Raw genomic sequence first — 10,723 nt, forward strand, 5'->3', positions numbered from 1 at the left:
GGTGACAGTGTTGTTCCTCTTTGCACCAGTAACGTTTATAGAAATCAGAACATAACAAACTACTTTGCCATGGATATTGGGTGAAATACTTTGCCATAGATACTGGGTGCCAGGTTAACAAAAAGAAATGGTTGCATCGTAATTCCAAGGTAGGAAAGATTCAATTTTCGTTCGTTGCAACTTAGATTTTTTGTGCCAAGGTGGGTGTGTTAATATATTTGTTGCTTCTTTAATTCTTTTATTAACTGAACAATTTGTACATGGTATTTGTTTGCATGCTATGAGACTATGTTTGTGGGTGTAAATGTGCCGCCGGCGCTATCCTAATTCCGGGCGCAATCAGAAACAACAAGGAAGCAATCAAGTAAAGTAGGTGGAAAAAAACAATAAACAAGAAAGAGAAACGGAAGCTTAATTGTAGAGACAAAGAAGTGTTTGGAAGAGGCAGCGAAATGAAACGGTAAGAAGTATAAACAAACGGATGGCAGAGGCAAATGAAATAATATACCGTATTTACTCGATTGTAAGCCGCATGTTGAGGTGTTAAAAAAATAATGTAAGCCGCACGCTGGAATTTTAGATACGATTGTTTCTTAATACATCTTTCAGTTGTTATATGGTATGACTATTTGCCCATATCTGTTAGTTACGTTGATAACTGTACCCAACAGAACGTAGCCTATGTTGACGTATAATCTGTACATGGATACATGTTTTGAACCCCAAATAATTTAAAATGTTGGAGTGTAAAAACAATTTCGGTATAAAATTAAAATATAAGCCGCCCTCGATTATAAACCGCACAAACGGCAGCTAAGAAACAATGTAAGCCGCGGCTTACAATCGAGTAAATGCGGTAGGGCATAAAGAGAAAGAAGAAACGGGTAGTAGCCTAGGCCCAATCTTTCAATTTTCACTTTTAGAAAAAGCAAGACAGAACATAATATTAATTTAGCTGTTATTTTGGTAAAAAATCACATGGGTAAAGTTTGGGGTTTTAAAACAGAGGTTTTGATATATGTATATATCTACAACACTAGACATTCTGGCTCCTCCTTTTGAGGTTTATTTCAAGGCATCTTAGCTAACATGTTTAGTATATTGCCCTGTAAACAAAAATACGTTACAAGAAAAAAGATGTAACGACCGCTAGGTGCGCAGCCTGGCCCTGCGCCGTTCGTCACACTAGATAACCCTTTTGTAAAACGCGCCCGTCCTACAGCCTGTCCTCCAAGACGACCCACTCTTGCATTTGCAACGAATGTTCTTTTTTGGCGATAAAAGGCAACGCTGACGAATAAATCAAGACGACAACGTCAATAGCAACGGCAACGGTTTTTCTGTAACCATAAATAACACACATAAGCCATACGTACACATTATGACGTCATAGCGACCATCACAAATTAATCAGTTTCAACAGTACACACTAGGTTTCAAATTAAATCTACATTAATCGGTCATATCTTACATTAAATTACTTCCAGATTACTCGTAATAAGTCCAGTTACGGTTTTAATACACTTTGACACAAGTTAAATACAAATCAAATAAGAACATAAAACATACCAACTGTTGGGTAACCAGGGCTTTACTAGCACGCGGCTAGAGGTTCCACAACTGACAATTCAGCATTTTAGCTATTGCTTTTAACATTTACAGTTTCACTATAAACAAGTAGACACAAGAAATTAGGATAAATTCACTTAAATTGACTGCAAACCTAGCAACTAACGCAGCTCACAAAAACGTGGCGTTCAAAGCACATGCTCTGTCGCGGATGAATATTTCAATACGTCACGAATAAAGGAGAACTTAAATCAGCCAAGCGGAACAATTAATTCTCGCTGTAACAAAAGACTTTGACGTTTCAAAGCTAAAAAATACATGACTATATGCACTTGTATGAATAATGTTGTGACAAATGAAGTAAGACATAATCAATAAAATGACAACAAAAAACAAAAATAAAACTGCGAACAGACAAAACATTTTGAAGCTTAGGGAGCAAAAAGTTAGAAAAAGTACGAACTGTGCAAAATCAGAAAAGCGCCATTTTTTCCTAAAAATAAAGGTATATCACGATCTGAAACAACGTGCTGGGTAGATATAGTTGCATATATGCCTATTCGCGTTTATATACACACACAAGAGTAAATCTTACACGACAGACAAGTTTTTTTTCAGAACAAAGAAGCTTAACAAATTAGGTCTCAAGTCATTTTTTCTTTGTCTTTATGTTTTCCGAAATGTTTCGTGTCTGAATGGTAGTTTTAGGTAACCTACTCTAAGAAAAGGTTTAATTAAAGTATAACCGAAACTCTAAATAAGTTATAAATATTATTTTGATTCCATTTTACGACATGCGCAAAGCACAACGAATTCGACGAAATAAAAGAACAAGGTTATATATCCAAAAACTGAGGCAATTTGGCTCAACTTTCCATCTGGAAAATTCGGATCCAATTCCTTAACTTGGGCGGAAAGAAACCTACACACGACAAGAGTAGCTACAAACTGCATTGCTGTCAAAATGCAATGCGCAAAAGCTGTGCAACAGAGTCTCGAATTCGTCAAAACGAGGTATAACCCTGTCATGCTGACCATCCAGATCAAGATAAATGCATAGTGAACCCACAAAAACGAGAAGTTGCAATTGTCGTAAGGATAATAGCACGGGTAGCCGGATAACTCCAGTATGGAAAATGTTACAGCTCCAAATAAACAGGGTGGTAGTTTTGCAATAAAACTACGGTTGCGTAGAATGTCTAAAAAATAAAGAAATAAGAGGTTTTTATGAGGACAATACATTTTTAGTAAATGCCGTTCTATATTCTGTAATTGAGAAATGTAACAATAGCGAAGGGTTAAGCGGTCAGTATGTGTAGGCAAAGGTACATGGTTCAAGTACGAGCGTTTTAGGTTTTTTTTTAATTTAATATTTAACGGCACATAGATGTAGGCCTATGTCGGACAGGGCTTGTAGGGTCGGATTCAGGCCGAAGTTTCAATAAAACATTGCATTATTTTTTCCAGATTTTTAACAACTTTCGTGTCTGGTTTGGGTTGACTTTTTTCTAAGTGGGCACTAATACAACTTTTTACTTTTTTAATCAACTTAAATAAACACCACATTGTACCATGCGGTCAACACATGAACAAAGCGTGGGTAAGCTATAGTCTATACTTGCCTGCAGCTTGAACTGAACCGTCTTTAAACACTCTCCAAACATTGATTAGATACAAAAGCGACAAAATAAAACCCCATATAGTTGAAACATAGTCAGCAGGATTTTCGTTGTACGGGAAAATGAATATTGCCTGAATAATGCTAGCTAACAGGCACAGGATGAAAACGTACAGGTGAGATTTAACAACCAAGATCTGGAAAAGAAACGAAGGGGTTAGTCAAACGAAATTAATACAAGTTTTTTCAACTGATGCTGGTGTTCCATCCTAGGAAATCCCCAAGGCGTTCTCGACAAAATTAGCCTACGTTTCCGAATCCTTAAAAACTTTTTTTAGTTTCTCAGGCAACCGAGTAAAAACGTGTTTTTATCAGAAATTTGGTGTTAAAATAACGTTTACGCCTATGTTAAAAATCCACCTAGTCGTTTTATAAATGAGACCTTTTTTAAGAACAAAAAAGTGTTTTAAATTGCGAAAACGTCTATCGGAATATAGCCTAAAATAGATTTTATTTTTATTGTTTACGAAACTTTTTCGTAATTTGCAACATAAAAATGTTACAATAATCACCATCAACGTTCTAAATTAAACGTTTTTATCGAATGTAATTTTTAAATCATTGCAATAACGCACGAAAAATTGTTAAACTATTCCCAGGAAATATCAACGGCAAATAACATCAAAGACTTAGAGATTCGTATCCACAGTAGCGTATCTGACCAAGCCGGAAATAGCTGCCTTACGTTAGAACGTTGTTAAGAGAGCAGTGATTACCGGATAAAGCTCCCATTTCATTTACAACGTCACGAGTTTTGTATCACAGGAAATGGCTGATAAATTGCAGCAAGGGGATAAGAACGGTTTACCAAGACGAGTTTAAAACGCTGAGTTAACTAAAACATTTCTACATGTGGTTAGGCGCAGTTTTGTCCCTAAACTTTCCTTTATGTATGAGTCTTTCAACATTTGAAATTACTCACATTTACCCTTTATGCATTAAATTAGATTTTTTTATTGGGCAATAAAGTACGTGTCTAGACCTAAAAATCGTTGGCAAAAATTATACCTGCTTGTTGGCGTCGATTTTTGTCTGCAAAGTTTCAGGAAAAACGTTGATGTTTAACGCTTCAAAAACGCTAAATCCGGTGCAGAGGAAGTAGATAAACCGGACAAGCACGAGAATATTCAAATATTCCCAGGAGGTCAGCCCAACTGCTGCGAGGCCGACACCGATTAAAACCAGTCGAAACCAACCCATCCGCATCCACAGTTTTTCTCCCATTACATACAAGATCAGGACATTAGGTACTCTTTTTTTTCCTAATTTATATTAACTGCAAAGTTTAAAACACCTTGGCTATTATTAGGTACAAGTAAAGAATTGGACTCGTTCAAAATGTCAAAAATCAGTTTTGAATGCACTTTACACTAACTTACAGTAGCTCAGTAACGTTGCTCAATTTTAAACACAGTAGTGCGACACTTACAATCACTACAACGTGTGTAGACCTTGTATATGTTGTGGTGCGAGGTAACTGATATCGGCGCGCTGAGTAGGCCTACTCTTGTGACACCACAATCCATTCCAAACTACTAACAGCACGAGTTGAGTGTGGCCCAGCGCACCTTATAACGCTGTACGCAGGGCATAACTTTTCACTTTTACCTGCAAGTACGCCACGCATTGTTTGAGCTTTCGTAGAAACCAGCTGACTAATAACACGATTTGGCGACAGTGGTTTGCCTTGAATGTCCGGTTTAAACAGAGAACAAACTGCACATAATGAATTAAAAAAATCATCGAATAAGGCGGAAATAGCTGGTTAACCGCCATTCAGTGTTAAATATTAAACATGTTGTCAACACCCTTTGAATACTATGGTTCATACAACAATTATTACATCTCTTCTCTGTAGCATGAAATCGACATTTGAATGTCCTAGTTGACATCCATACGCACCAACACAGGAAGTTGTAAGCATTGCCTGCATTTGTTTACAACTGCTGTTAAATAACAAACTGCAAAGATCTTTGTTTTCATGTCAATCGTCCATTGAGCCTAAAACAGTCCTTTTATTCACCAACTGGTAACTTCTGTCGGAACTACGCACTGGTAATGCTGACGGACAGACGGCAAGGGCTACCTTTAAATTGGCACAGTTGTAAGCTGACTGGCGACAACCAACTACTGAAGTGTACTCGACTGTGTCAGTGTAGTAAAGTGAATAAACCACTTTGCACTGACCTTTTATCCATCGCTTCAAGCCGGTCACCCCACAAGAATGAATTAATTATTAATCCCTAAAGCGTTTTGACTGACGCTTCCACTATTCTATCGGCAAAATATGTGCTGGCAGCTGCTTTAAACCGCAGTGAACTGTTATCCAAAAGAGAGATTGCCAGGAAACAGCACGAAGAAGGAGAACACCTACAAATTGCGGGTGGCGGGCAGGAAATAAAAACTTTATTGCTTCACGAAAAAAATCAGTCCATTTTGTTTGGTTTTACGGCCAAAACGTTTTTTTAATGTAGAACAATAAACGTTTTTTAGTCCTGCATGATAAGTCTGCCTTAAACTAGTGCCTTTGTTTACAATAACTAATAGTCTTAATTCGTTTTACCACCTGCACACTTAAGGCTTTGTTTTTCTTCTCAACTGTTGCTGTCACAGTAGGCATTCTTGTTTTGGTTTATTATATATGCTGCCTTAATAATAAAGTTCTAGTGTTTTCCGTTAGTTAGTATAACTAAACTGAAATGTAATCTTTATTATAACTGTGATCGTATTTGAAGCCTCGAGGCGACCTTTTCAGCGCCAGTCATGCGTGTCCTTGTTTCGCTTCGTTGGTTACTGCTTCATGGTGACTTAATACATTGTTTTTTTTTATGTTCTTTCGGTCTTGAATTATTTAAATAACAACTAAATTCAAAATTTAGGACGTAACGTCTACTATCTAGTCTTTGGTTTAAGTTTCAATTTAGATAGTTTCCTAAAAATAAGTGTTGCCATAAAATGTGTTGTGGTTTGTTTTACAATTTTTATTTGGATAATAAAAAACAATGGGGTCTTTTTTTAAAAATTTTCTTGATTTTTTTACGATACTTGTTTAATGGGTGGTTTTTATTTATTAAATCGCATTTTTATTTATTTATTAAAGGCATTATAAGTCAGTGACTTTTTAGTACGCAACAGTAAAGGTCCGTTTACACCAGTGGTTCTTAACCGGTGGGTAATTACCCACTAGTGGGGAATTTGAGGATTTCAAGTGGGTAATTTGAAGTTGGGTTTGTTGTTCCATGTGTACTCCACTGGTTCTTAACCGCTGGGAAATTTCCCACCAGTGGGAAATTACTGAATATCCATGCAGTGGGAAATTCTTTCTGGTCTGGAAGTGGGAAATTGTTTTAAGTTTTACTCGAATATCCAAGGAAGTAAATCTGATTAGTTCAGTGGTTCTTAACCGGTGGGAAATTTCCCACTAGTGGGAAATTTAATGTTTTTAGAGGGAAATTATGTGAGTCAGAAGTCACCAAACTCGGGCCCGTGGGTTGAAATCAACCATTGAAAGTTAATTTAATACAATATTTTCCGCAACAACATGTAAGATTAACTTCACCTAGTTTTACAAGGCGCATAAAAATCCAAAAATCGTTTGTTACGTCACAGACATTACTAAAAGCATCAATGACTTTGTTATTGTTTGCGAATAAATGCATTTGGTCTGTTGATTGTGGTGCGATAAATGACTGTTGCAAGCACATGAGATTTTTCAAAATCCCACACAATTTTACTTACCCACGAAATCACTAAATAAGATTTCAGTATACCTTTAAGGTGCCGACCAAATCGCTTCACAAAATTATTTTGATTAAAGAATCATTTTTTGTTGGACACAAAACATGATTATAAAATAACAGAGTGGGAAATTCGGACTTGGTGATTTACTTTAGTGGGAAACCACACCAAAAAGGTTAAGAACCACTGGTTTACACTATGCTTAGCGGCGCCTAACCTAACCTTACCTTGCGACCCCTTCCGTTTACACTGCGATTATCGGTGCGTACCTAAGCTTACTAAATAATACACTAGACGTATTTTTTAGCTCGCAGCAAATGTCGATGACCATAAATCACCACAAAAATGTATTGTTACCTATTTTAGATCGAAAAAGCTTTGTATCAATCTAAATTAAATTATATTTTGTTAGTAAACATGATTTTGCATCTTGGTAATCATACAGGATTGTTCTGGATGTTGTTGTATTGATTGGTGGCATATTTATCTCACTTTCATGTTTCTGTAACATGTAGCCCGCTGTGCTAGGGTAAATGTACATTTTAAATGCAATTAATTACAATATTTAAACACAATAAAACACAACATGCAATCATAACCATGTAATAAATCAGGGGTCTCCAACACGCGGCCCGCGAGGCAATTTTCCGTGGCCCGCCGCGTCATATGACCAACTGTTTTTGATTTATTCATCCGTCGAGTGTTTAACAAAAGAAAAGTAATGAAACTTTAACTCACACCCATATAACACTACGTTAAAACTTCAACGTTTGTGATGCATAATTGTGATGAAACAATGCGAACTTAGTCTGATCATCAAAGCGTAAACTTCAGAATCCGTTAAGTTTTTTGTGTTTACTGTATAGCAGGGGTCGGCAACCCCTGGCACTTTTTATGGCACGCCAACCGATTTGCGTGTTAATATTGAAGTAACAATTAAACCTGTTTCACTGCTTGTTTTTAGTTTTTTCATTCCATTGTGTTAAAATTCAAGCTTGCATGCACAAAACACTCTGCTTCCTCTTTATTATTGATATCAGCTGGCACGAACCATTATTATTTAGAAAAACGTTGGCACGCGAGGTCATTAACACATGGAAATAACAAGTAAATTGGCACGCGTCGCCAAAAAGGTTGCCGACCACTGCTGTATAGGTTTAGCTTATGGATAAGGAACATTTACGTTTATGAAGGCGAACCAACATTTTATTGATACTTGAGTGGGCCGCATAAATTGTTTCAAAAGCCTAGGATAGTAGTTTCCAAACCATTTAATTTTCTTAAGAAACAAATTGGACTCGCGGTCCAAGATAAATTCAATGCTAAAGCCAATCAAACACCTTAGAAAAACGAAGTTTTAAGCTGCTTAAAGTAATTTTCAGATTTGCCACTACAGCTTTTAGGATTCATTTCACCTTAATATGATTTGCTTGGTAACACATATCAATGATCTAAGAGCGGTTTGTGACATCACGGACAAAACCAAGATATGAATTATGCGCAAACAATTGCTTTCATTGTTACTTGTGGTGAAATAAACAAGCCTTAAACACGCAAGTAAGATTGTAAAGACAACCTCTTGGAGGTCGACGAAAATAGCGCCGTCAACCAGTAAAGAACCAGAGACTTTGGTTTGGAAAGATCTGGCCAAGAATGATAGAGTGGTGTAGGGTGCAGTAGCAAGATCTTTAAAAGCGTTTTGACATCTAAGGGTGCATATGGCCCGCGGCTTCAAAGCAGTTCGAAAATTGGCCCAGGACAAACTTTGGGTTGGAGACCCCTGTAATAAATACTTAAATTGAAGGCAAATAGCGTGTCATCATTTATTTTCGGCAAATGAACCAGCTTTTTCAAATCAGAAACCCGTACACAGCGATAACACAAACCGTCTGCGCAGGTTCAAGCAGTTTGATACGCAGAAAAACGCTCGGCAGGCGATCGCTCGCTCATTTCTACGAGACTTGAGCGCCCGAAATCAGTCAAGCGCGAAACCAGACAGAAAAAATGAAACAAACAAACTTACGCAGGTTTGAGCGAGCGCGATACGCACAGTGTAAACGGGCCTTAACTGAAGGGCATGGGGAGTTAAGGCCCGTTTACACTATGCGTAGCGCGCGCGCTTAAACCTGCGTAGCTTTGTTTGTTTTATTTTATTTGTCTTGTGACGCGCTTGACTGATTTCAGCCGCTCAAGTCTCGCAGAAATGAGCGAGCGATCGCCTACCGAGCGTTTCTCTGCGTATCAAGCAGCTTGAACCTGCGTATGACGGTTTGTATATTCGCTGTGTATGGGTTTAAATGTGAAAAGGCTGCTTTATTTAGCATAAATATAGAAATATTGGGGCATTTGCCTTAATTTTAAGTACTAACGTTGCTTAAGTTTGAGTTTTGTGCTTTCACACAGCTTACCGCCCTCTATGAAATATAATTATGAATGTTTCTGATGATCTGTTAATAATTGAGGTGGAGAAATATGCTAATATTTACAACTGCAAGCTACAATCATACAGAGACAAAAGGCTGCGTGAGGCCACTTGGAAAGAAGTTGGTGAGCAGCTGCATTCAGATGGTATGTAAGTTTCCTAATATGTGGGTAATTATTAGTAGGTTTGCAAAATACAATCTGTGACAAGTAAACCATGTTTTAGCTGAAACATGCAAAAGAAGATGGAAGGCATTGCGCGATAAATATTCAAGGGAAAAGGCTAAAAATGCAAATCTTACAAGATCTGGGGCAGCAGCTGCATTGCATCAGGAATGGAACTTACTTAAGCCTATGTCTTTTATTGAGCCATTTATTCAACCAAGACGGTAAGGTTTTATTTCACACTTTTTGTAGCAATACTTGCTACTTCTGTTCACAACAATAAAACTGTGATTAAAAAATAGTCATATCTTTTTTACAGGACACAATCAAATTTAGGCAGTGAAGTTGATATAGTTGAAATAGACTTCACTCAACCCGATGTAATTGATACAACTGAACAAAGCCAGATTGAGTCAACATGGTCTTCGGCTCAGTCTGTAGTTGACTCAAGTGCTTCCCACACACCTGAAGGTTGTACAACTACTACTAGTATTTTTTTAGCAAATCTGAACTAATTTTAATCTTGCAGCATCACACAAGCCAAAAAAACAGAAAACAAAAAGTGGTAGTGACAACATGATAGACAAGATCCTGGCTGAATTAAAAAGCTCTTCTGGTAAGTTTTTACATAATGTAAACCATTTAGTTTAGACTTTATTATTCTTGTTATCTAAAAATGTTGTTTGCAGATGCAACCGGAGATTCTGAAGATTTGTTTTTTGCAAGTATGGCATTGGAAGCAAAACAAATATCACCAGCTAAACGATCAAAGCTTCACATCGAAATAATCAAATTGGTGCATGAAGCACGATATGGAAACAACACTGAATAACACTGCTGACTGTTTCAAGTAAATTTGTAATGATTTGTCAAAGTATGCTTCTTTTAATATCTGTGCACTGTAAAACTAATAATACCTATACTTCAATAGTTGTTTGTTATGATGTTCTACAATTTTAGGTGCATGTCTGCCTTTATAGTTGCATTCAAGTTCTTTCTTTTCTACTTTCTTGTTCTTTTATTTATCAGTTCCCTGTTCGTTCTCCAAATAAATAAAATATATTTTTATTGTGTAATGCCATGACATGCACACATACAAAAGGGAGATAGGTATGCCATAAATTAGCGACAACATCTTAAACAATTCTGTTG

The 10,723-nt window shown here is 36.9% G+C and overlaps 2 protein-coding genes across 2 annotated transcripts; one reads left to right on the forward strand and one right to left on the reverse strand.

Moving 5' to 3' along the window:
• Nucleotides 1–1,502: 1,502 nt before the first annotated feature.
• Nucleotides 1,503–5,540, reverse strand: LOC145225057 (uncharacterized). The gene is made up of 3 exons (XM_080091698.1): nucleotides 4,256–5,540; nucleotides 3,192–3,384; nucleotides 1,503–2,768 (listed from the first exon to the last, which is right to left on the reverse strand). The coding sequence occupies exons 1-3, from the start codon at nucleotides 4,469–4,471 to the stop codon at nucleotides 2,341–2,343; spliced, it is 837 nt and encodes a 278-aa protein (XP_079947824.1). The 5' UTR covers nucleotides 4,472–5,540; the 3' UTR covers nucleotides 1,503–2,340.
• Nucleotides 5,541–9,414: 3,874 nt separating this feature from the next.
• LOC145222376 (uncharacterized) lies at nucleotides 9,415–10,403 on the forward strand. Its single transcript, XM_080088482.1, has 5 exons — nucleotides 9,415–9,553; nucleotides 9,633–9,795; nucleotides 9,891–10,042; nucleotides 10,101–10,187; nucleotides 10,261–10,403. Exons 1-5 carry the CDS (start codon nucleotides 9,415–9,417, stop codon nucleotides 10,401–10,403), a joined length of 684 nt encoding a protein of 227 aa, XP_079944608.1.
• The last annotated feature ends 320 nt before the right edge of the window (nucleotides 10,404–10,723 follow it).

The sequence above is a fragment of the Phallusia mammillata genome, chromosome 4, assembly GCF_965637545.1.
Source record: "Phallusia mammillata chromosome 4, kaPhaMamm4.hap1.1, whole genome shotgun sequence".
NCBI classification, from domain to species: Eukaryota; Metazoa; Chordata; class Ascidiacea; order Phlebobranchia; family Ascidiidae; genus Phallusia; species Phallusia mammillata.

Excerpts from the sequence above, each read along its gene's own strand:
- LOC145222376 (XM_080088482.1), top strand. The coding sequence starts at position 9,415 with ATGAATGTTTCTGATGATCTGTTAATAATTGAGGTGGAGAAATATGCT. Across the intron at positions 9,796-9,890 it reads CCATTTATTCAACCAAGACG|GACACAATCAAATTTAGGCA; the intron begins GTAAGGTTTTAT and ends TCTTTTTTACAG. Across the intron at positions 10,188-10,260 it reads TGAATTAAAAAGCTCTTCTG|ATGCAACCGGAGATTCTGAA; the intron begins GTAAGTTTTTAC and ends TGTTGTTTGCAG.
- LOC145225057 (XM_080091698.1), bottom strand. The coding sequence starts at position 4,471 with ATGGGAGAAAAACTGTGGATGCGGATGGGTTGGTTTCGACTGGTTTTA. Across the intron at positions 3,385-4,255 it reads AAATCGACGCCAACAAGCAG|ATCTTGGTTGTTAAATCTCA; the intron begins GTATAATTTTTG and ends TTTCTTTTCCAG. Across the intron at positions 2,769-3,191 it reads CGGTTCAGTTCAAGCTGCAG|ACATTCTACGCAACCGTAGT; the intron begins GCAAGTATAGAC and ends TTTATTTTTTAG.